This window comes from Caretta caretta, chromosome 4 (assembly GCF_965140235.1).
Source record: "Caretta caretta isolate rCarCar2 chromosome 4, rCarCar1.hap1, whole genome shotgun sequence".
Lineage (NCBI taxonomy): Eukaryota > Metazoa > Chordata > Testudines > Cheloniidae > Caretta > Caretta caretta.
Window position 1 is genome coordinate 68,473,064 of NC_134209.1, and position 27,027 is coordinate 68,500,090.

Below are 27,027 nucleotides of genomic sequence, written 5' to 3' on the forward strand. Positions count from 1 at the left end.
TGACGACATGTAAAATGTCAAATTAGGCATGGAGATTTATCTTGTCCGCTTCCAAGAATCATAGAATATCAGGTTTGGAAGGGACCTCAGGAGGTCATCTAGTCCAACCCCCTGCTCAAAGCAGGGCCAATCCCCAATTTTTGCCCCACATCCCTAAATGGCCCCCTCAAGGATTGAACTCATAACCCTGGGTTTAGCAGGCCAATGCTCAAACCACTGAGCTATCCCTCCCCCCTTAAAGAAATCTATTTATGATACACCAATTTCAATTAAATTGTAGTACTTTATTCCAAATACCTAAAAGACCTTGTTAAGCATACTTCTAAGGCATTTTTAATTGCAAGTTAGCTCCATAGACATGCAAAAACCCAACTAATGAGGTAAAGAGTGCAGCCGATATATAATGCACTCCCACAGCAGCGCTTACTTTTAATTACCTGGTGTTAACTGTAAGTTGAAAATCTTCAACATTCAATTTATTTAATCACATCTTCTGTTGACAACACTATAACTACACACTGAAATTATTCCCTTAATAACTTTAAAGAATTCAGTTTCTAAATAAAGTTACTTAGAAACTTGAACCAAATTCAGGCGTGGAAAGAAGGTTTTTGTTAAATACTTTAAAAATAATTTTAATTAGAAGGGGAAAATGGATCACAGTTGTCTTTCTCCTTCACTCCAATGGATGTCACATAAGCTAGGCTGTGTTACTGATTAAATCAACCTTCCAATTGCTAGGAGTAGGGCAGCCACCGTACTTGGGGGTAGTGTGTGTCACATCATTATAAGGGTGACTGCTAATGTTAACTATACACTAAAAAACAGACGTAACAACCACCTGAGCCCCAAGCCAAGTCATTGTGCTTGAGCCATGAATTTCTCTCATATGTACATGTCGGTTTCCACCAAACACGTACAGTGTATTAGAAAACTAGTTTATAAAAATATATACAGAGTCTGCTAAATTACACATACATTGCCATTAATGTACAATGGGGCCTTGCATTTCCTCATGACTTACATTACAGAGCATAAAACAGACAATATCCCTCTAGACATGCAATACTAAGACACTCTTATTGCTCTTCTTTAGGACAAGTTCAAAAACCAGGAAGGAGATAGGAGAGCAATATATATTTACTGGGTTTTAGTAACATGGGTATACTATTAATATTAGGATGTGCCCCCAGCATCTGACCCACACTAGTAAATTTCATGTGTATTTCCTTGCTGGATTTAAATTGTTTTATTGTCAAAATACTCAATACAAATATTTAACTAGGATCCAGAGATCTATATTTCATGAATGCAGATGTGTTCACATAGTCTGTATCAGACCTTAATGTAAAACATGGAGACATTTGTTTCCTTACCTGCAAAAGAGTTACAGTAGCATTTTCTCAAGTTCCTACCAACAAACACAAAGTGCATTACAAGAAAACTGGAATGGATCCTAATATAAAAGCAGGGAAATAGTTTGGTGATAAAATTCTGGAGCCACTAAAACTTTTGACAAGGTAGTTATTGTGTAGGCATAATAGCTTGTTGTTGAATAGCTCTCTCTCCTACATCAGTGCAATTATTTTAATACTGGAAGGTACCAAAATTAACTTAAGAACAAAACATGTGTTACATTTTCTTTTTTCATTTATAGTGTCATATGTTTTCAGGATTTTTCTAAACCAGTCAGTTCTCAGGAATCATCAAAACAAGAGGCCTTCCACGTTTCACTCCTGGGGGAATTCCGTGCAAAAAAATAAAAAATTCTATGCACAATATTTCAAAATTTTGCAAAATTCTACACATTTTATTTGTCAAAAATAACACTATATTATGACAGCAGTTTCAGTGACTTTGGTAATTTATTTCAAAATACCTGTCAGCAGGTATATCTGTAATAATACAGACACACAAAAATTCCCCCAGGAGAAGAGTTAAAGAAACCCCTACGACAACCCAGTTCCTGTTTCTCTGCCCCCTTTCCCCCTCCCGAGCCCAGCCAGGGGGCCAGATACCCGCACACACACACACCCCAGAGACCAGCCATGCCCCCCCAGCCCAGACACTCACACCTGCTACCCTTCAGAGCAGGCTCCCCCTCCCCCCAACCCAAATATTCACACACTCTACACCCCAGAGCCCAGACGCATCCCCCACAACCCAGACACTCACATCCCCTAAGACCAGGGATCCAGAGTGAGAAACAGCCTGATACTGGGTCCCGGGTTTCCACGGAGTTTCCAGTGTGCCACCACCTTCTTCCTTCAGGGTGTGTGGAGAACTGTAGTTGCCAGAAGCCCTCTAAGCTCCCTCCCCCTCCTCCTGGCCTTGTCTTCTATTTGCAAGCTGGACTCTGCTAGGTCCAGCAGCCCCTAGTGACGGCCAACATTTCTGCAGCCCTTTTCTGTGGGGAAAAAAGGAAATTCTGTGTGCACAACATTAATTTCTGCACAATTCTGCATTGCACAGTGGCACAGAATTCCCCCAGGAGTAACCTTTAAGATGGCTATGAAAACTACACTGATAGGCCCCTAGCAATTATGAAGCCACTGTGGCTTCCAAATCTGTAGGGTAGGGAAAGCCCTGGATTCTCTGAAAGTATCACACATAAATGGCTGATCAGATTCTGTTAATTTTAGAATTTCCTTCTCTAGCTTAAGAGCATATGTACTAAGTTTTGAGATCGAAGGAATTTTGGAAGACTTCATAAACCTTCTGTAATAATTGTCTATAAGAAATGTGCTCATTAGAGTTGCCAGGTGCCCAGTCTTCAACCATAAGGTCCAGTCGAAAAAGGAACCTGACAGTGTTGGGTCAGATGTACTGACCAGACATCAAAAGTCCAGTTACTGCGGGCAGCAAGGGAAAGGCTGCCTCCTACCTGCATCTCTTTGGCAGGAAGGCAGGCTCCATGTCAGGCTACAGCTCCAAAGCAGAGGGAGACCAGTGGTGGGGCAGGGAGGTGGAGAAGATCCAGCTACGAGGATGAGGGCGGGCAGTGAGCAGTATGGGGAGGGTGGAAGAGAAGCGAATGGGGGGCAGAGCTTCAGGGGAAGAAGCGGGGTAGGGACAGGGCAGAGGGGGTCTAGTTGTCAACAATTAGAAAGTTGGCAACCCTAGGGCTGATATATGAGTCACAGTACCAGAATTGGACACTATTCACTGCACAAAACTATGATCATGCCAAGTTAAGGTTGACCAAAAGTGATAAATACCCTTCCATCAAATGCACCTATACTTAATCCTCTGAAAACCAAGGAGGGAAACTTAAAGATTTCTCCAAAACCACACCCCACAACCTCAATTCTCCCAACCTAGAACTGGCAATAAGCGCTGGAACAAAACCAGGCATGGCCAATCATAAATACGAGCTGTCATTTTCTGTGTTGTGTCCAACACAATGCTACACCATAGTTCTTCTTCATACACTGATACAAACACTACTACTACTGTGCTAAGTGTAGCTGAACTTATCAATGGTTTAGTTACACCAAGTTTCCAGAGATTGCACTGCCATTTAAGGAGAGGTGCACCTACAGCTAAAGCAATCAGGGATCCCTTTTTTTTCCTGCGTTGTCATGTGCAGCAGTTCAAAGCAGATGATCAAAATGGGCCCTCTTGCCTCTAAAATCATCTGTAGAGAGAACTATAACAGTTGTTATTCACATTCACTAGGTATATGAAGATAGTGGGATATACACACACCACCCATAATATTCTCTAACACATTCTCAGAGCTCAGCAGACAGCAAAGGAAACAATGAGTAACTGCTTCACAAATCTGACACTATAACACACGCACACAAACAATTATCATTAGGGAACTTCACAGGCTTTTTTTAATTACAATCATTATTCCTTATCAGAATGGAAACTTGCAACTGAAAACAGAAAAGAAAATTAAGCTTTAACTAACCATGGGATAATGGCTCAGCACCGTAAGTGATCTACTTGAATTCAAGTGGTAAGAAGTAGAGTCATTAAACATCCCAAAGTTGAGTGTACAGAAGAGCATATGTTGCAGTTCAGTAAGAAGATTTTTATATATCCACCCTGGAGGACGTTAGAAAAACTGCCTCTCAGTTAGGGCTGGTCAAAAACATTCCATAAAAGTTATTTCAATAAATTGTTTTTTCACAAGAACTATCTGCTTTCCATAGAAATTTTTGAATTTTTGTCAAAATAAACCCCTAATATCTGAAACAGGAAAATTTTTGTTACAGCAAAACAATTCAATGTATAAACATGTTGGTGTCTCATGGAAGTTGCATTTTGAGTGTCCCCATTCTCCTCTATAAATCCGGTTCTCCAGCAAGATTGTATCTACCACGATGCACCTCAATCAGGGACTTCCACAGTGGCTCAGCAAGAGGGAATACTGTAGTGCATCATGAGAGATGGAATCTAAGGGGAAAATATTTTCCCTGACCCGCTGTACTTTCAGTGTAAACCGTACCCAACACATAAAGGAGCGAGTAGATTTCACAATGCTAAACTGGCACCCAGAGAAAATATCAGCCAGACGTTACCCTCTGAGATGAGCTGGGATGGGCCCAAAAGTTTTACGTAGTAAATCTTTGAACTTGCTCTCTTCTCTGTTACCTGCAATTGCCAAGGTCTCCTGAGTCAAGAGTTTAGCTGAGAACTCAAAAAGAATTAACTGTAATCTTTGAGTGCCTTAACATATTCCTTTTGCAACTAAACTCTGTCATATTACCCATTTATTTTAATCTGGTATTTAATGTATTTTTTATGTAATCCATCTATACTCTGCATGTTTCCTTTATTTTTTATACACAGTTTAAAGAGAGTTTATCAAACAAGATTATAGCCACAGGATTTATTTTTTAGAGGTTCAACTCAAGGGCCTCTTGAAGGCATGTTACCAAGGCATGCTCATTATAAGTAGATTTGTTTGCTTTCTATTATCTGGGATGCACAAGAGTACATTTGAATCATAGATCCAGTACTTAAGGGTCCTCTGTTTAAACTTTATGATCCTGTGAGAAATTCTTACACAGTTCCTTAGAAAGTGATATTGATATATTCTCATTCTCCATAGCTAAGTAGAAATATAACAACTTTCAAATAAAGAAATATATGTTACTTGTTTAACTGCTCCATAACTAGTGCAAATGGTTCTGGTGTTGGTCACAAAAAAACAGTTATTTCAGTGCTAAGATACTTGGAGTTAATGAAGTGCCAACTGACAGACAATTCATGAGGCACTAGAAAACCCATTATTTTAAGATAAATGTCTATATAAAATATAAATTATGTAGAAACTATGGAATATGCATCATATTAATCTAATGTTAAACAAAATAATCTTAAGAAATATCCAAGTATTCAAAAATACCTTCTAGTCCACTAAAATTGAGGAGCACCTGCTTTGTCTTTAAGTAGGTTACCACACAAACAAGATGTTTTCCTTTCATTTAGTAAATTAATTGATGGTGAATTATGTTTTTAAAAGTGAGAAACTCTTGGATCTACAGAAATAATCTATTTACAAGCCTCCATAGTTCCTATTTTACATTTTACCATGTTTATAGGGAATGTTGGGTTATTTTCACACACCAAATTCATGTCCTAGGTTCAAAGATGACCATCATCTTGAGTACCTTGATCGCATGCAAGATTACCCATCAATTAATTTTATTTCTTTAATAAAATGGAACCACCTCATTTAATTCTATATTCCTTCATCACCTAACATTTGCAAATTATAATACTAATCGCTTCAGATATGGGAAAGTTAATATAAATTAGAAAAATACCATAAACAAAATATTCTTACACATTTTCTGAGCAAAGCTCTGCCTCAACACATCTGTAAACATTAAAAGGGCTTCTGTAGATTGTCTCATTAACTCAACTACTTCAGGTGTTTTTCTTCTTTAATTTAAAACCAAATCTTTAATGTTTAAAGCAAGAATTTATAGCACAAGAACTGATAAACGTAGGTCAGATACAGTGTAGGCCAGCCACCATAAATACATCTTAGCCAGAAGGTCAGTGTGTTATTAGTCCCAATTATGCTGAAGTGTAGGAAGGCTTTGTGTTGCAGACAATTATTCACTGCTGAATGAGCACAGATCACCAAACTGAGCAGTGGCTTCCATCAGAGACAAAAGGCTTACAGAATAAGAATCCATTCATCCAAATTCTTTAAACAGTCATCTATTCCTCAATTTTTAGAATGCTTATTTTTATTTGTTTTGATAAGATGCAAAATACCTCTAAATATAAAAAAAAATTCCAAGTACCTTTTCTCCTGCTTATTTATTAGTAAAGTGATAAGCTTGCACTTAATTTGAAAAATGTAATGTAAATTGCACAGGTTGCTTGAGCTTGACTCAAAGTAAAAAATGTGAATCAAGCCTACCTGATGGCTTCTTAATAATTTAGAAATCAATATATTAATTTTAATTCCCACTGGCATGTGGAAATTTACTAGGATTTGATTTCTAGTGTCTCACTTTTCACGTTGGATAGGAATACCAGTGAAGCAGCTTGTTTGTTCTCCTACAGAAACAGAAGATCCCGAGGTCCCAGACTCCAGGCTCCAGACCGAGCACAAATGTCTACACTGCAATTTTGGAGCCCCACAGCCTGAGCCTCACAAGACTAAGTCAGCTGACATGGGCAGGTGTTTTATTGCAGTGTAGACATACCCACATTGTCACCTTACTGGCTCTGTTATAAGTTGTGGATAGTCCCCTTTCCCTCTCTCTCTACACACTCTGGGAGAAAGGTAAAAAATGAGTGTGCCACACAGCCCCATCAGGGATCAGATGGGCAAAACACTACAGTCTACAGTTTGGAGGAAAGGGGGAGGGAAAGAGTATGGGCTCTATCCCATCATTTTATGGGGGGCTTTAAAAATCCACTTGCGAGGTGTCAGAGAGAACCTGCCATCAATTTTTTTCTACAACAAAATTTAAGTTTTCAGTTTGTAAATAATTACATCGCCAGCTCTAAATGGAATCCTGTAAGTTGCAGTAAAACACCAAAACCATGTCAATTTCATGAGGCTACTCAGGAAAGCTATGATCAGAGGCAAGCACTGGAGATATTCTCAAGAAAAGATTATCCTAAATATTGGAGGCTGAAGGAGAGAAACAGTGCAATCCCATCCTCCAGGCAGCCTGCATTCATCACCATAGATCTGAGCATTTTCACAGCAGCCAAAAGTCTCTGGAGGAGGGTGAAAAGACAAAAGTCTCCTTCACATGGACAGATGCTAAATGGAGTGGAGTTTCACTTATGTTTGACAGAGCTAGCTCGGGGATGATACAAACGATGGAGCCCCCATACAGGAGCCACTGCCAGCACACTGGTAGAAAACCTACCCACTCTCTTAGCCCAGGAGTTGGGTGGCAAGAGAGATGAGCTCCTCACTAGGGAACTACTCCTAGCCTTTGTTAGTAGAGCTCTCCCATGATCACCTTTTGTCCCTATTTCCAGTACTTCTAGTAGATTTAGTCTTCCAGCTAAACCTTTTCCAACCTTTTCAAACCTTGCCAAGAGATATTTGTGTGTGTTTATTCTGTACATAAATTATGTAAAATCCATATAACTCATTATCTAAAATACAACCACTGAAAAAGGTCTCACATGACAGTGGGAAATGCACAAACAGATTGACCCAAACTAAGCAGCTTACACATGTGACATTCCAAGCAGTAAGCAAGCTTATAAAAATATCTGTTTTGCAAGTTAAAGCTTAGCCTCAGATTTAAGCACCACACTGAAGAGCTATGATTTAAGCATCTGTTTCTCTTATAACCTCAATGTCTGCTTCCCCGAACTCCATGATCACTGAATTTGTCCACAAAGAGTAGCAGAAGTCAGGAGAGAGTCACATGATAAAAATGGCAAGTAATAGGTTAATAGGTTGTTAGACTAACCAAGAGAGAAAAACCTCATCAGGTTTTTGTTTTGTTTTTAAACTCTGAAAACAAGTGTTGCTTTTAGTTTTCCATCAGTCCTCTTTTCTTGAGACACTAGTAACATTTTCTTGTCTACAAAAAACAGTCTCAGGACATACTGCAATTGGACTGTGTTAATTAACTGTCTTTGTGGATCTACTGAAAAAGCCAGCCCAGGCCTTGAACTTTATCAGGATAAACCCCTGGCACCCACTAATCACCATATTGGATCTTCACATAAGATAAGAGGAAGATTTTTGGCATGGGAATGAACACACACACCTTGTTGTTTGCAAAAGCCTGCAACCTGGCAGCCTTTCAGCAAGGTTTCACTCACATAGCTGTTACTGTATACTCTCCAGCTATGGCTGGGAAGTTGATAATCCTTAAGATATGAGGAGAGTTTTGATTTCTGACACAGCATTCCTGAGATAAATGCAGGATCAGAGAGATGCTTTGAAATTCCCAGAGATACTCCACTGGTAAACTGCTATATGGGAACAACTTTTAACAAGGTGTCTCAAAAAAAAAAAAAGTAGTTAACTTACCAAGCTTTGTGTTTGCCACCAGACAATACATTAAATGCAAACCAGACTCAGTAAGTTGCATAGAGCATCCTGAAATCTGCCCTTCCAAAGTTTCTCACTGTACTGTTAGTATTTTGGTGATCCCTCAGAAATAAAAGCTATTCCTTCTAACTCTGCTGCAGCTTCCTGTAAAAAGGTCATAACCTATTCCACCCACCCCAACCAGAAAAGCCCAGTAGATGTGGATATCATTTCAGAGCCAAAACTTACTTTTTAAAATAGTTTTGCATTACAGTTATCCTCAAGTGTTCGTGAAACTGCTGATTTTCTCCTTTCTACGTTTTTAATGTAGAAATTACATACCCAGCTACTTTATCAAGTATTATTTACTATGTTAAAAATTGATTTTAAAACTCTTGATTTATGAGCTAGTTATCTATGTGTCACATTACAAATAAACAGATTTACTCTAGATGTGAGATTGTGCATGTCACTACTAGATTGACATGGGTAAAGCTTTCACTTATACATTATGCACTTTTGTCTACCTGACACCATGAAAGTAAGGAAATGAAAAGTTACACAACCTAGCAGTGCACAGATGCTGACCCAAGGGCTTATGTGTTGCTGCTGATGGATAAAATATGTATATCGGCAGCTACATTTCAACCCTCCACTGGCTCCTGACCTCTTCCTCACACCAGCACCCCCCTCAATTAAGCATAAAAAAAGCATAGGAAACCAATACCCCAGAAACGTCATTGTGAAGCAGTCAGCGTCACTACGCACACGGCACATCTGACACAAATCTACAAAAGCAAGGAAAGAAAAAGTTTTGGCACCTAATTGTACACACCTTCTGCTCCTCCATTCAACAGCACACAACTTGCCGCCATCACAACCTTGACTCAGCCACCTTTTCTTTCTTCTGCACACACCCTATTACTGGAATATTCCCTCTCTCTCACTCCACCAACACTAACACTTGTAGGTTTTAGTGCAGTAGTCAGTTGTGTGTGGTCAAAGTCATTTGATGAGGGGGTCCAGGAAAACAACAGTTAAAGAAAGCTCATCTCCTTGAGGAGAGAGTGACAGTTAAGGTTACAGAGTGTGGTAGTTGTGGAAATGTAAAGGTGTGTGCTTGTGAGTGGAGGGGTAGAGAGTATTTCTTGTTAGGTAGCTTATCTCTCCATTGTCTTGCTTTTTTGGGTTTGTCTCCAATATGTATCCATGTAGCAACCCTAATTACTTCACAGAAAAGTTTGTGTATTGATTTTCTTTTTTTTAAATACTTGATTGGATGTCAGACTTGTACAAGATAGAGGGCACAGACCTACAGGGGATAGAAGTACAGCGGCTGATGTAAAATATTTTATTTATCAGCAGCTGTGCACATACCCTTCTCTATTGGATAAAATCTAACAAGAACATAGCTCCTAACTGAGAAAACTGTGCATGTCTGGTCCATCCCCAATATATCAGTCAATCAAGCTTGCGTGTGGCCCAGCACCTTTCCAGATAATCAATCAGGTTTGTGAGCACAGTACAAATATTCAGTTACAATGTTGGCAACAGTTAAAAATGACTGTAAATCCATCACTCACACACACACACACACCGTGGCACCAGCCCGCTACCAATTTTTGTGCCAACGGACCATTTTTTTCAAGAGATATCAGTCAACAATGAAAAATAAGACTGCCCAGTAAAAAAATTCAGCTAGAGCCCAAGTTTAAACAACTCCTGTTAAAATTCAGACAGAAAAAAAAAATCCAGATAATTCAAGGGCATAAAAACTAATACCGTGTGAAATTTCACATGAGTTGGCCACTTGCTTTTAAAAAAAACAGAAACATATCCCCTATTTTTAGAGCATCTTAAAGTGCAATTATGAGTATTGAGCAGCTATCATTTTCATTAAAAATACTCTCTAGCTGTTATGGTTGTGAGTAAAACCTTCAAAATATGAACAATGTACCCACTTCAGAGACATCTGCTAAGTTTACACAGAGCCTCAAACAATAGGTGCTAATTCAAATGACAATGATTATTTGTATGTCTGCTTTATCATCTGTTTCACTGCCCAAAGCATGTCGGAAAGAAGAGGAAATATATAACAAAGACCTACAGCAAATGTTTTCCAAAGTAGATGTGAAGAGCCACAGAAGATGTAAATTGAGGTAGACCTTTAATACCACATGGCAGGACAAAACTGGTTTTGTTTTCCTGAAGAGAAGTTTGAGAAACAATGTTTTAATTGGTTATTCCCTTGCTTTTATCAGTTTGTGTGAGTTTTTAACCAAGGTATTTTGGTTTGGTTCTGTTTTGTTTTTGTGGAAATAAATAACTCGTTCGGTCTGCTCACTGAGCTGTATGTTAATGTATTGGCATATAAGCAATTTGACATTAACTGAACTTACTGTCAAACAGATTTTTTTGTTTAGTTTTATTTCTTAGAGCTAATTATTAAATATTCAGATTACAGTATCATCCAAGAGCTCCAGTTATGATCAGGTGCTCATTCTGCTAGGCAACATACAAAAATAAGGCCCAGGCTTTGAAAAGCTTTCAAATTAAGGAAGAGACAGATTAAATTATCACTTTCTTCCAGTCATGAAACTAGTGGGCAGAACTACCTCACCCTGAGCACGACTCCAGTGACCCAGAAATTGCACTTATTTGTTCATTGACTGCTAGGAGGAGTTCCAAGCGGCAATTTTTACCCTTAACGGATCTGGGTTATCCCTATCTAAGACACTATTTCTCTCCTATGCTGTACTGCCACAACTGAGATAAGTAGAGGTAGGCAGCCCCTGGAAACCAACAGAGCTTATTCCTCATTCCCTTACATGTAATTCACTCTCCCTTCCCTGATCTAAAATAGCGCAAACCAATTTTCCTTCTGGGCATATTGTAAAACCCATTTGCTAAGTAGAAAAAATGAATGTAGTCATGTCAAGATAATTTCCTTTGAGCTTTGTTTCAGTTAAATGTGAAAAACTTGGGCTAAAACTGTCATCAAAGAAAACCCTCTCTCCTTAACACACTCTTATCCTATATTAGATATCTCCACTTTCTTGATGCAGGGTATGTTCAACTGATTTGTCCAACTTATAATTTGGATAAGTAGACCAGAATCTGCAAGAACGGTCATGTGCAGGGAAAAAGCCAAAGTTAAAGAAAGAATGGTTCAGCATAACCATAAGGAATTTAGCAGAAGAAATTTTCCACCCAGACAACATAACAGAAAAATTTAATGAAAACAAAAGGTTGAAGCATTAGAGTTTTACAATGTATCACAGGATAACTATTAATTTGGTACTGCTTTCAGAGAAGGAAAGACTTCATCAAGACCCAGCAGATGTATCACTGGAACAGAACAGCACTTCAACTAGTGCAGCATGATGATCCTGGAGACCATGAGGGGGGTTGCCTGGCAACTGCTGAGGGGAAAAAGGGAGCAAAATCCTGGACACATTAAGACTCACTGGAAACTAGGGCAGAAAAAGGAACAACTTGCTCCCCTCCTCCTGTTCTTATGTTGCCTTTACTAACACCTTTACCCAAATCTCAGCAATTCTTTGGCCCTCCTGTCGTCTTGCTACTAAAATCCACAGCTTCCAGAGGCTGCTAAGTCAGGTCTATAGCCTTTTGAAACAGCACTGCACTAAGTTAATTGGCACATCTGAGATCCAGCACCAATCAGTCCTCCGTTTCACACCAGCACTTCTCACTCTCCATTATAACCACAGCTCCTGATGCCAAGCCAAGAATCACCATCCCTAATACCATCTATTCCTCCAATAACAGCCCCTCTGGCAACCAAATACCATGCAGGATTCTTGCTGTGACCTAAATGCCCTAATTCTTTGCAGCCATAGAGGACTGGTGTCTCACAGGATTTCTGGTTTTTTAAGCCATTTTACGAGTCACCAACCAAACAAGGCTGAACAGTAAGGTATGGAGAACAATAATCTTGAAGAGAAAAGCAAGGGACTGCTGTACTTTCACTTCAAGTGAGCGAAAGTGTGAATGAAGGGTAAGGGTGTTACTCTGAGAGTGGGATTTGCTCCACAGAATAAAAGACAGGCAGGCCAGCAATCATTAGGTGAGTAAGCATTGTATTCCCACCATTAATGAACACATTTTCTTTTAGTACAGAGCAGTGTTTCTCAACTTTGATACCAAGGACCGGCTTGCTGTCTTCCTAAACTGTGTCAGAGATATCAGTTACCAGTGCTGGTCCATGGACCGGTCATTGAGAAACACTGGTATAGAGTATAGACAGAACTTTCTAGCGTTGTTCTGTTGGTGGTCCATGCCCTTTCTGCAGACTCTGCAAGATGTTACATCAGTAACAGCAACAGCAGGGTTGAAACTGCAAGTGGGCAGGCAGCAATCAGGCGAGAGTAAAAAGAGAAAGGGGAGAAGGAATAGGCCTAAACCAATTTTTTGGCAACACTTTAACCCTTTCCAATAGGGGAGTGAAAACCCCCTTTAAAAATACTCAATTTAAAATAACCTATCAGGACATTCTATTTAAAGTGTGAAAATTATATCTGAAAAGTTTTCAAAAATTTGACTTGACAGCATCTATAATGAAAATATCAAATTTATCATCCTTGCTGGTTTATACAAATCAGCACTTCTTAAATTATTGCAGGGATACCCCACTCAGAGAATTTATTATTGCTATGTCAGTGAAGAACATGCACGAGAGGCTTCCAATGTTTTGGAGTGTTTTAGGAATTCTATAATCTGACAAACGTAAAATAAGTTAAGCAGCCCCAGTTTTCGCTAATAGCTGATTCTTTCAAGTTCAGATGATTCAATATTTAATTTTAATTCCAAGTGATATTTGTTTTATACCTTTAGCCAACAAATCTAGCAAGTATTCCATCTTATTTTCATTTTTAATATCTACCAACACAATTTATATTCATACGGCCTAACTGTATCTGGTTTTACAATAATGGAGAATCCAAACAATCTCAGCCAGTGCTATTAGTGAAAAACACTAAATCCTTGTTAATAGCAGTTGTAACTCATGGGCCTGAAGACAACTTTCACGTGTCTGACACTTTTTGAAGTAATTTAATATGCTGTCAGTTATATTGTTCAACTTCCTTCACTCTGTGTTTGCACAGGGTTTCCAAAGACGAGAACTACACCAACAATTTGTAGATCACACTCCAACAGCTTCATGCTGAATACCTCATTTTGCTGCAGTTTTAACACATGTCTCAGGTGATGGCAATATCACAGCCAGTGTCACACAAATAAAATAATAAGATATTTATCAGTTAATTAGGCCCAGATTTTTACAAGGTATTTAGGCTCACTTTTGAAAATGAGACTTAGGCTATGTCCACACTTAAAATGCTACAATGACTGTAACACTTCAGCTTAAATACTCACTACAGTGATGGGAGGGGTTCTCCCATCGCTGTAATTAATCCACCTCCTCAAGGGGCAGTAGGTAGGTCAGTGGAAGAATTTTGCCATTGACCTAGCCCTGTCTACACCAGGGGGCAGGACAGCCTAGCTATGTGGCTCAGGCTGTGGATTTTTCACACCCCTGAGAGATGCAGCTATGCCGATATAGGTTTTCAGTGTAGACCAGCTCTTAGACTACTTAGACATTCCAATGCTGAGTGGAGCACCTAAACACCTTTAAAAATCTGGGCCCTCATTATATTACTACAAAGTGAGATTATGCAGGTTGTTCACCAGATACATAACCAGGAAAGTGTCAAACTGCTATGCAGCAAAATTTTTCTGTACCTTACATTATAATTTAAGCAAAGAATACAAAATATAAAGAAAATACATTACCTGTCAAAGGAACGGAATTGCACATGCTGCTCAGCAGCAGTATCACCAAGAGTTCCAAGGAAGGTTGGCGGCAGAAGGGTAGGATCCACTGTGGCACCATCTGCTGGGGTGCTAACCAAGCTTCTGAGGATGTCCTTTACGTTGACATTTTTTGAAGATGGTACAGAAGATGCAGTCTTCTCAGTCAACTCATTTCCTGCCTCACTCCTGTTTTCCTGAGATTTATTGACTTCTAAAGAAAGTGTGCATAATACTTCACTGATAGCGTCTGGACCTGAACTGGCACTCTGTGGTCCTGCTTCAGCAACAGCATCTGAATTGTTTGCTTGACCTGAAGTTGATTCCTCTCCAATGCCCGAGTCTCTTCTTCGTACAGGTGCTGAACTTTCAGAATCTTCTGTTGATACTGGAGTTGAAGCACCAGTAGTAGCAGATGGGTTTTCTACATCTTGTTACCCCCAAATAAAGAAGGGGAAATTATTTCAAGTTCATTGTTAACAGAACAACATCATATATATTACTTCTAAGATCTATCAATAGGTGATAAAGACATTGCTAAAATATTTTATATATACTTAAAGAATGTTGTATTTATCTTCAGGTTTGTTTCTAGTTTGTTCATAGGATTATACTGAAAATTCATTTCACAGGAAAAAAATCACTTCTACAAGTCTCTGACAAGTCCTCAAAAACTGTCTACGAGAATAAAATTTAAGACAATGAAAAGAAGTTGGAGTCAGACTCAACAGTAAAAGGTGAAAAAAAAAAAAACTAATTGCTTTTTTGGAAGAAAAGAAAGAAAGAACGCACTACTACAATTTAAACAAAGTAAATGCAGCCTTGACTCTGTAAACACTTATACACGTGCTTAACTTAAGTCCTATTAAAGTTAATGATCACTATTACTTATGTGCTTCAATGAGACTAATCATGCACTAAACAGGACCTCACACAATGGGTCCTGGTTCTTGACTATGGCTTCTAGGCCCTACAGAGGTAACAACGACAACAAATAGACAACATCAGCAATTTGCAAGCTAGGTTTTTCTCAGTGCTGTCTGATAAAACAAATTAAATGGCACTTTCAAAAGTCTGTAGATTCAAAGTGTTTATAATACATATATTTATGTACATCCTTAAGTAGAATTCTATGAAGTCCTATAAGGCACTGTAAGTCATAATAAGTGACATGTGATGTGTAACCAAACCCACTTGTGTCACTAACCTGTAGATATTGCCTCACTACTTCCATTCTCTGTTCCCTTGAATGACTGGCTACGATGAGGTTGCCTCCATTCATTCTGGGGTTCCAGTATGTCTCTGTATTTTGACACCATAAGGACCGAGATAAAATATACTACAGCCAAGGCCAAGAACTGAGCTTGTTTACTATCCTCCTGTGAAGAACAACATTTATTTTTCCATTACAATTTAAACAGTGGGATATTCTCTTCATATGGTAGCCCAGAAATAGAAATGAGTAAACAAATGTTATACTGAAACATCATGGGCAAAATTGACTTACAAGAATTTATACCTACAAACCACTGTTGCAGAATCAATCCATTAATACAATCATGCTTATATTGAGGATATAAACCATCTCAAAGAATCTATTGCTCTAGTTTAGGTTTCCTAAATTTTGACAAAGTTGCATCTTACTTGATATTTTATTATTTAAACTTATGTGTAGCACTGGACGAACAATGTCACTATTCACCCAGTCTATAAAATTGGGGGAAATACAATTGTGACCAAATTCCTTTTTTTTTTTCCTACGAATGTTTAAGCCTCAGCTTCACTAGACTTAATGTTGCATAAATGATCAAGATGATCAGACCAAATTACTATACCAAATATATATATTATACATGCACACACAGCACTTTTTCACATACTTACAAACCTATTAATATTTGCTATGTTGTAGCCATGTTGATCCCAGGATATGAGACATACAAGGTGAGTGAGGTAATCTTTTACTGGACCGACTTGCTGGTGGAAGAGACAAGCTTTCGAGCAACACAGAGCTCTTCTGCAGTTCCAGACGTTCCACCAACAGAAGTTGGTCCAGGAAAAGATACTACCTTACCCTCCTTGTCTCAAAGATATTAATACCACTTACTGTAAAGTGAAGCCAAGTGTCTATTTAGTAAAGGAGGAAAATATTTAAGAATTATTTTCAAGTTTTGAAAAGTAATACAGGAGGCCAAATATCCCAGATTAATTCCACAACTGGAGCTGCAGCAGAAGTGAATATGGCTTTCTAATTTAAAGCTCTATTACCAGAACAGAAATACAAATTCTATTGTGCCCAATTTTAAAAAGAAACGAGACTGGGGTTTTTTTAGTTTCAGTAATACTTTACAAGAAATGCATGTGTGTTAACGTATTTGCCTGTATTTGTGTACAACGTGCACAAACGCTCCCTTCTGAGTGCATATTTGTAGAAATTATTAAATACAGGCGTGTGTGTGTGTGTGTATTATATATATATATGCACTCACACCTACACACTAATGAAAATGAACGCAACATTTATGAGGAAAGCAGAATTCCAGAGATTCAGGCTCCTAAAGATTTTAACAAGTTCATGCCCCACAGGGACAGAGATTGTACCGCACATACATGTGAATATGCCCCTTCATCTGACCTCAAACCCTTGTTCTGTAACTCTCCCAGACAGTTCACAGAGTTTCATGAGTCATTTATGAACCCCATTAGATAACAGAACATGTAGCAGCAGCCTAGCACGTAGCTGCAGCGCAGTATTCAGAAAAATACAAAGAAAGACTTAGCAACAAAACAACTATTAGGTTTTTCATAACTCACTATATCTCTGAACACTACTGCTCGAAGCCGGTTAATATCCATATCCTGCAGAAGTCTGTCAAGGTCTCGTATTGGAGAAATTCCACCAGTCACAATGTCAACTGGACTCTATTCAAGAGAAACCAATTCTGTAACTTGTTTATAAAAGTACCACCCCCGGAAACACTAACCGTAGGATATGTAGTGCTACAATACCAGTTTCATAGTTTTTATTTTAAAGAAACAAAATAAATGTAATAACAACATACAACTAAGGAAATGTAACCTAGATGGAGCTCCTATAAGATGGATGAAAATTGGTTGGAAAACCATTCCCAGAGAGTAGTTATCAGTGGTTCACAGTCACGCTTCAAGGGCATAACAAGTAGGGCTCTGCAGGGATCAGTTCTGGGTCTGTTCAATATCTTCATCAATGATTTAGGTAATGGTGTAGACAGTATACTTATAAAGTTTGTGGACAATACCAAGCTGGGAGGGGTTGCAAGTGCTTTGGAGGATACAATTAAAATTCAAAATGATCTGGACAAACTGGAGAAATGGTCTGAAGTAAACAAGATGAAATTCAATAAGAACAAATGCAAAGTACTCCTTTTAGGAGGGAACAATCAGTTGTACACATACAAAATGGGAAATGACTGCCTAGGAAGGAGTACTGCGGAAAGGAATCTGGGGATCATAGTGGACCACAAGCTAAATATGAGTCAACAGTATAACACTGTTGCAAAAAAAGAGAACATCATTCTGGGATATATAAGCAGGAGTGTTGTAAGCAAGACACAAGAAGTAATTCTTCTGCTCTACTCTGAGCTGATTAGGCCTCAACTCGAGTATTGTGTCCAGTTTTGGGCACCACATTTAGGAAAGATGTGGACAAATTGGAGAAAGTCCAGAGAAGAGCAACCAAAATGATTAAAGATCTAGAAAATATGACCTATGAGGGAAGATTGAAAAAATTGGGTTTGTTTAGTCTGGAAAAGAGAAGACAGAGTGGACATGATAACAGTTTTTAAATACATAGAAGGTTGTTACAAGGAGGAGAGAGAAGAATTGTTCTTATTAACCTCTGAGGATAGGACAAGAAGCAGTGGGCTTAAATTGCAGCAAGGGAGATTTAGGTTGAACATTAGGAAAAATTTCCGGATGGTTAAGCACTGGAATAAATACCTAGGGAGGTTGTGGAATCTCCATCATTGGAGATTTTTAAGAGCAGGTTAGAAAAACACCTCTCAGGAATGGCCTAGATAATACTTAGTCCTTCCATGAATGCAGGGGTCTGGACTAGATGACCTCTTGAGGTCCCTTCCAGTCCTATAAACATGACTCTCCTGGAGACTATTCATCAACACACTTCAAACTGATGGTACATAGGGCACAGTGACCAATATAGATTTCATATTAAAAGAAATATGGATAGGGGAACCTGGGAAAGTAAGACAGATTCAGACTTTTTTCAACATTGGAAAATTCCAATGTTTACATATTTAAACAATTACTTTAAGATTTAATATTCACATTTCTTTTCTGCTGCATGTTAATGGAACAAAAAACATAGGAACTTAGCCATTGGTACACATTAATTGCAGTATTAATGTTTGCCTTACTTAATGGTGTCATATACTTGCCTTTGCTGCAGACTTCCCTGTTCCTATAAGGCTCTGCATTGTTTTCTGACTCCTTACAGTTTCTCCCATAGGTTTCATTTGTGCATGCTGCTGGCACTCCAAACAATTTCTTACTGCCACTGCACACACTTAAAGGAAAGTATATGTTATGTGTTATAATGGGAAGTAATTTTTTCTCATTGGTGCATCACTGCAAGGAATACAACATGCTTGCGTTTATATTAAAAATTAAAAGATTAAATAAACAAATAAGAGAAAAAGATTTACTTTTTAAGTTGCCCAAAAACAATGCTCAAGAGATACTTAAATCAGAGTAATAATCAGAGTAATTAAATAGTTATTAGAATTCATATTTCACATATAAATACTTATACATCCAAAAGGATTTGTTAGCATTGCTGAGTCCTCACATTCTGATTTTCTCTTTGAAACATTTTCATTTGTACAACTGGATACACAAATGAGCTAAATTTTTTTTGTATACTGACACTGAAGAAAAATAAAAATGATACATTAGTGTGACATACAAAAAGGACAAATACTAATATTTACTACTTTGTTGCTCAATTGCTCTCAGACTAAGCCTATTCCTCCTCTAGTTTTTTTTAAAACTCATTTTTTTGTTTTATCTTCTCACTATTTTCAAATAAGGAAGTACACAGATCTAATAATTTACTTTTCTGTTTGCCCTGTTGCACTTGTCCCATGATTTAATTGTTTGGAAAAGGAGAAGCTGACGGTCATGAACCACAGCATGGACACTCAGGCCTAGTAGTCAGAGAAGTGGCCGTCATCATGCTTAGCAGTTGGAGCAGGAGTCAGGAACCAGGAACCTGCAGTAAAGCCAAGGGTCACAGCCGGAGTCAGGAAAAGGAGGAAGGCTGGAGCAGGACAGGAACAAGGCAGGCAAGAAGGCAGGCACAGGAGTGATCGTTGCTGAGGGCATAAACCTTGAGCAGCCACTGACCCAGTACTGCTGCTGGGCTTAAGATCAGGTCTGGTGATGCCTCTCAGACAATCAGGGCACGTGGCTGATCAGGATATTCAGTTGTAGGCAGTGGTGAGCTGGAGCCGGTTCGCACCGGTTCACTAGAACCGGTTGTTAAATTTAGAAGCCCTTTTAGAACTGGTTGTTCCGCGAGGGACACGGCAGCTCCCCACCCCACCCCCAACTCACCTCCGCTCCACCTCCGTCTCCTCCCCTGAACGTGCCGCGCCTCCCCGCTCTGCTTCTCCGCCCCCCCAAGGCTTCCCGCAAATCAGCTGTTCGCGCGGGAAGCCGGGATGGGCTGAGAAGCAAGCGGCAGCTTCCTGCTCAGGCCCAGGGAGGCGGAGGTGAGCTGCGGGGGGGAGGAGGGCCGCCCGCGCCGCAGCAGGTAACCGGGGGCGGGGGGGGGGGGGAGCAGGGGAACCACTCCCTGCCCCAGCTCACCTCCACCATCCTCGGCCTGAGCTGGAAGCCGCGGCCTGCTTCTCAGCCCTCCTCGGATTCCCGCCGAACAGCTGATTCGCAGGAAGCTGGTGCGGGGGCGCGGAGAAGCAGAGCGGGGCGGTGCATTCAGGGGAGGAGGCGGAGACAGAGCAGAGGTGAGCTGGGGCCAGGTGCGGGCGGGGAGCTGCTGGTCGGTGCTCTGCACCCACCAATTTCCCCCAATTTTTGCCCTAAGGCGCCACTTTTGATGTGATCAGTGGGGGGAGCGGCCGCTCGCCCTGCTCCCCCCTAGCTATGCTCCCCCACCCCTAGGAGCCAGAGAGACCTGCCAGATGCTTCCTGGGAGCTGCCCCAGGAAAGCACCACCGGGACTCCCCACCTCGCCCCTCGCCTCTGGCTCTTAGGGGTGGGGTGGCCACCCACTACGGTGGCCCACGAGACCCTCCTGCCCGGTTCCGGGGCCAGACAGGGGAGGGGGATGGATGGGGCAGGGGTCCGGGGGGGGGGTTATCAAAGAATGTGGGGGGGTTGGATGGGGCAGGAGTCCCGGGGCAGCGGGGGTGGGCAACCACCCCTTTGTGGGGTGAGGAGGGAACCCGTTGTTAAGATTTTGGCAGCTCATCACTGGCTGTAGGTCATCTAGCTGGTCCCAGGCTCAGTGGCAGGGGCCCTGATTCCTGACACTCTGACTTTAGATTTAGAGCTACATTTCAGTCATACAAAGGATACCTTATAATTCCAGAAACCCCTTCTAATATACAATTGGCATTGATGTATTTTTTTCTGAAGCAATTTTGTCAACTGGACCCAGATATTCCTTGTTTGCTGCCATTTCTAGACCATTTGCCCCTTTCCCGGATATCTTCTGAGTGATTCCACCACAGACTCTTTCTGCTCAATTCAACTCTATACAAATACTGTATAATTTGAGCCCTGAATATCTGTGGATATTCGCTTTATATCCAGGGACCATGATTGTGGATCACAGAACGGATGCAGATGCAAATTTCGTATCTGCACAGGGCTCTATGTATAATACTGGATGCACTGGGGCTAGTATGCAATGATGCATTTGAATTACACTCATTTTAAATTTGCATTTCTAGTTGTTATCTCCGTCTACACCATCTCCCGAATTATTTTTACAAAAATTTAAACCCTCCTTAAAGCTTCCTTCCCCTCAGACACTTATCTAACGATGAATTTTCATCATATATGCTAAAGATGACATTTTCCTGAAACCTGGTATTTTTAAACCCAATTATTTGGGATGTATTTTCAACCCACAGACGTCTTTATAGACAAAATGAAAATATGCACCGAATATGGATTTCAGCTCACTGTGCCTACCAATACTTAACCACATTCATAGCCATTTTAATACTTAAATACAGAATAAAAAAGGCTTGTATGTATTATTTGAGTAGGAAAGAGAAGTCTATCATGGGGCAAACTGCAAGTAAATAAACACAACATATGAAAAAAGTCACTGAAAGGTTAGACAACTTCAGATCTAGTAGCCAAAAAGTCAGACATTTGGTTAAGTAAAGTATGATAAACATCTAAAACTATTCTCCTTAAATATACAAAAACAAAGTTAAATGGTAGTTAACATTATTTTGAAGAAATCCATTTTCCTTCATTAAGCACTTTTAATTGCTTACCCAGTCGAAGGCATTGTCTCAGAATTCCTCCAGATGACATATTTTTCTCAGACTCAATTTCAGTGAAGCCAAGAGAGCTTGCAAAAATTAACACATCCACAAGGCTGATTAATCTCTGAAGAAATGTTACCGAAGCTTCTATTGAAAGTCCTTGAGTTGGCTCTATATTCTCTAATTCATGCTATGGGAGGGAAAAGTTGAAAACATGTATTCCTATAGAAAAGATCATTCTTATAACTAAAAATTCCATGAAGAAAACAGGTCTGTAAAAAGTCCATTATTGCTCATTGGCAAAATAATTAGTCATACTTCAAGCTGAAGAATTTAACTGGAAGAATGCAGACAGAATAACCACATCATATTCCAGGCTGCACTGGGACCCCAAGCCCTCTAGATGGCTCTTCCCCCTCTTCAGGCAATGACAGCAGGAGCCTAAATTCCTTCTAAGGGAACTGCCCATATAAATCCATGCACTCCCAGGAGGACAGATATTCCTAGTAATGTACTATATGAAGAAAGGCCCACCCACTCTCACAAGTAATCACTTTTGCAATAAAAAATGAATTTCTTACTGTAGCAGATGTAGCAGCAGAAAGCAATGGCAATATACCACCACAAGCCATGATCATGTTGTCCATAACTTGAGAGATGAGGTGAATTGTGTTGTGTACAAAGATGACATTGTCACTGCTGTTCACAAAGTCCATCACAGTCTTTGTAGAATGGCTGCCCCAAAAAATAAGATGCCGAGAGGGTGGGGGTAAAGCATCCAGAATAGAAGTCTATTTTATTGTGTTTTTACCAAGTTTATTAAGTTCCTTCAAATGCAAATAAACTGACATCAACCAGAGAGAGCTGTGATGCAGCCAAAAACATCATGCAAGCATCCTCACAAGGCTCAATCAACAGTACTTAAATCTTGACCTCAAACTACCCTTCCTTTACACTCCTAATCCTCTTCACAGCATACCCTAGTAACTGGGTCCAAGTGTGTTGTGAATAGTCCTGTGGATAATTATTCATTATAGACTAGTCTGTGATCATCTGGTACAGCAAAAAGCACTGTATAAATCAATAAAATAAAGTTTCTCTGGGGATATTAACTAGATTTGAACTCAAGACTTTGGAAGAACAGAGTTAATATTAACCAAGTCCTCCACATTACAATTTTAAAGCAAAGAAATTAATACAATACCACAAAAACCTAATTACGGTTAAAACACAGAAAACAGATTTTCTACGCAATCCTAAATTATCCACAGTATCTTGAGTAAACCTGGTGCTGTACTAAATACATACTTTAGTCATGTCTTAAAACTTCAGTTCTAAAGGCAAACAAAAGTTTCATCTCCATCTCAAGGTAAATTTTATGCACCTGTAAATTGTTGTGTTTTTTTTTAAATAGTTCATCTGTATCTTCTTATTGGGCTAGCATAGCTACGTGGTAGTCAGAATCAAATTTTACCCTCACTATCTCACACTGATAAAAAATAGCACTATAAACACACCAAAATACCAGTGGCACTACTAGCCCCAATTTTTCCTTCATTGCTACAACTGGTTGATATTTTGCAGATTTTGGTTACAATATTTTTTTTTAAATACATGTAGAATAACATAATTTCTTCAGCTCCATAGAAACATATTGAAGTACAGAGCAGCACCTGTTTGCTTATGTCAAAGCACTGACATTTAATTTTAGGGGAAGTTTCTTTAAAGAAATGATATATTCCTGGCTTACACATTGTGAATGCTCTTTAGAAGATGCACATTGTGAGATGTCTATTCAGAGAGTGGGACCATGGTTCCATTGAAGTCAATAGCAAAATCCCCATTGACTTGAACAGGGCCAACATTTAATCCAAAATGTATATGTAACCCTTCAACCAATACACACATCTTCAAACATTCCTGAAGACTGGTGATCAATAATTCTGAGAAGACCCTGATATAGACCCCAAAATAACTAATTCATACTTTAATAATAGGTTTGAAAATCCAAATATAAACAATTTAACCAGTGATATCAGATTTCAGTAACACCTTAGATTTCTGTTACAGTGCAATGCTAGCAAATATGATTTCCTACAAAGCACAGATTTACCTTCTCCACATCTGTATATCCGTTTCTATAGAAAAAAGTAAATCTGTGAGCAAACGTTGATGCATCTGGGACCACTTAAATTCAGGAATACGAAACATAGTTGATCTGGAATCTCTTCTCTGCCCATCAGATGCAGTAGCCAAGTCCTGTCCTGATGAATCTTCCTGCCTTGATATCTGTTTGCATAAAATATAGGCAGGTTCCAAAATAACAAAAATTCAATTTCATCAGTGTTTACTGAAAAAAGTTTCACTTTGGATTTAGTAAGTCTGTAAGCTTAGACATTATATAAACTCACAAATGCACATAAATTTAAAAATTAAACTAATACAATTGCAGGGCCACTACTGATGGATTATACCAAAGCTACAAACTACAATACAACTGCACCACCATCTCTGCCAGTCTAGACAAAAATAAGCAGCAACTAGACCTTACCACATGGGGAGCACATGTTGCTGCTGACAGTGATCTCCCTCCTTTGAGGAAGAATGTTGTAGGATGAAGGGCATCGACTGGCAGGTGTCTCTGCAGGAGGGAAGTACTCAGCTACATCAATGTTTAACCATGATCTGTATCACTGAACTGGAAGCAGAAGTCTGAAGGAGCATTGCAGTAAGGGCAAAAACATAAGCCCAATTCGGAGTTAAAATTTACTAAACACTTCCTTATGTTGATACTTTTAGTGATAATGAATGAGTTCTCAACTGATGTCCATTAGTAGCAGTTAGCTAAAAAAATGGCTTCTACAACTTTCATTAGAGTCTGAAAAGAATTCACGCAAGCTCTTTTCTGACTGATGGATTGTAACTACAAGAGACCTCTGAGGATTAAGAGAGATAGAAGGGCTTAAGGAGATGGAGGAAATAAGAGGGAAGTTCAGTGAAAAAATAGAGGGAATTCAAGGTGAAAGCTCAGAATCCACAATGCTACTTTTTATTCTTCGATTTAGAGACTACAGATGACACAAATTGGTTAAAGTTTTAGCTATTTGACTCCTGGGGGTCAGCAAAGTGCTTCTTCAGGAGCCTACAAAAATCCTATGAACTGTACAAAATTTCACTAATTTCTCAAACTGTATTGTTGGAAAAGAGTTATGTTTTTCTTATAAATATCAAACTAATCAGTCTGACACTTTTTTTTTTTTTTTTAGGTACAATTTTAATTTGGCATAAGGAAAGTATATAAAAGTTACCTCAGGTAGGGGTCTAAGAGGCTGAGTTGCTTCCAGGCTTGTGTTGGGTTTTAGTTCCAGTCTCTGGGTGTCTGATGCTACACTGGAAACATCAAGCTTGGCAATTTTTTTCTCTGAGGTCACAGAAGCTTCTGAAGTATGTGTGTTTGCATCTCCTCCAATTGCTTTGGTTTCACTGCCATCAGGTTTTAATTCCTCTAACTTCTCATTCACTTCTGAATTTAGTTGACTTGTCTCCTCTTGGACTTCAGAGGTCACTGTTTCTGACAAGGAAGCCAATTCTTCTCTTGTCTTGTTCAAGATTTCAGCACTTTTGGATTCTAAAGGTATTGTCTCAGGTATCTTCTCAACAGTTTCTTCGTTCATTGCTACTGTTATTTGGCTTTCATTTTCAGGTGAGCTATTCTCTTCACTGGGTTTTAGTACCAACTCTTCTGAAGGTAAAGGCAGATTGCTTTCCTCTTTTAAATCAACAAAGTCATCATCTTCCACCTCTGGTGTAAATTCCTCCAGCATTTCTGGGCTTTCAGGTGTCTCCCCTTCTAAAACAGTTTGTACAGTTAGAGAAGCCCCATCAGTAGCTGCTGTTTCTTCCACAAGTTCTTTAGCTTTACTCAGAGAATCTGCAGTTGCTTCAGCAATTCCAGAAGTGATTTCTGAATCCCCCGGTTTTACTGCTTCTGTCTGTGGAGGAAATTCTAAGCAAGGTGCTCTCTTTAAGTCAGGTGATCTCTGACCATTTTCTCCCTCAGATTTCTTCCCTTCATTAGATGGTGAATGACTTTGTAGCTCACATTCAGATGAGGCTTTTGTCTCATTTTTTTGAGCACTGTGCTCCACGGTATCAGCCCCAACATATGCAGAAGCAGCAGCTTCTTTCACCTCCACAAGCTGTTGCCTCCTTGTGATTTCAGCTTCTCTGCTAACTCCTGAGATAATTCTAACAGGGGTGGAAGGAACTGTTCCACTTCCTTCACCTCCTTTCCTTTGGTAATCCCGGTACATTTGGGAAAGGCTCTCTTTATGCATTTCAAACGTTACCTAAAAAACAAAGGATTATCAAGAACATTAGAACTCAAAATTAGAAGACTGATTCTTCTACAAAGTAGATTCAGAGTCAACTGAACAATAGTAGTATTCAAACTGCAAAGCTGAAATTCAACCTTAATTGTGGTACCACTACCACTCCACCATAATGTACAAGTTAAAAAAGAAGCTCTTGAAGGACTCTTGAATGCTTATTTAAAAATTTTGATTTCTAGGTCATGTTGTTTAACATCCTCCTTAGTTACTAATGGACTAGAAAACGTACTTCATCGTCCTTATAGGATACGATTACATCATCTTACTTCTTTGCAAATACAGACCAGAAATATTTACTGAACACTTTTTTTTTCTCCAGCATTAACAATTTTACAATCTCCATCTAGTAATGGACCTATACCGTTGTTCGAATTTCTTTTGTTCCTAATATACTTAAATTCTTTCTTATTGTCTCTCTCTTATGGATTTTTTACCTCATGTCTTTAGCCTCCCCATCAATTTTCAACACATTAATATCAAATTTCCATTACCAATTCCTATTTTAAGAGTTTAATTCTGCTGTAAAACTTCATTTCAGATTAAAACTTGTATGCAGTGCCCCCCCGGGAAAAATCCACAACTTTTAAAAAAATAAAGAAAATAATCCTAAAATGAAAGAACATCTAAAAAATTCATGACAGTAATTTAAGATGTTCTTTCATACCTCAGACTCCAAAATGGTACACAGATATTGTGGGAGGTTGTGTCTTGAGTAAATAATTTGTAATACAAAATCTGCTCCTTAAGTTTAAAGAAAGACTTTTTAGACGAAAGTGAGTGAGGGTGGGGGACAGTG

General features: G+C 39.2%; 1 protein-coding gene across 7 annotated transcripts in view; it reads right to left on the reverse strand.

The window, feature by feature from the left end:
• The window catches only part of LRBA (LPS responsive beige-like anchor protein), a 558,473-nt gene that overhangs the window by 413,411 nt on the left and 118,035 nt on the right, over positions 1 to 27,027 (reverse strand). For all 7 annotated transcript variants that reach the window (XM_048847356.2, XM_048847351.2, XM_048847357.2 and 4 more), the window contains exons 23-30: positions 25,149 to 26,189; positions 23,954 to 24,129; positions 22,422 to 22,575; positions 21,850 to 22,030; positions 18,754 to 18,881; positions 17,132 to 17,239; positions 15,525 to 15,696; positions 14,300 to 14,747 (exon numbers count right to left, since the gene is read on the reverse strand). In XM_048847356.2, the coding sequence (XP_048703313.2) occupies positions 14,300 to 14,747; positions 15,525 to 15,696; positions 17,132 to 17,239; positions 18,754 to 18,881; positions 21,850 to 22,030; positions 22,422 to 22,575; positions 23,954 to 24,129; positions 25,149 to 26,189 (2,408 nt within the window). The remainder of the gene's footprint in view (positions 1 to 14,299; positions 14,748 to 15,524; positions 15,697 to 17,131; positions 17,240 to 18,753; positions 18,882 to 21,849; positions 22,031 to 22,421; positions 22,576 to 23,953; positions 24,130 to 25,148; positions 26,190 to 27,027) is intronic.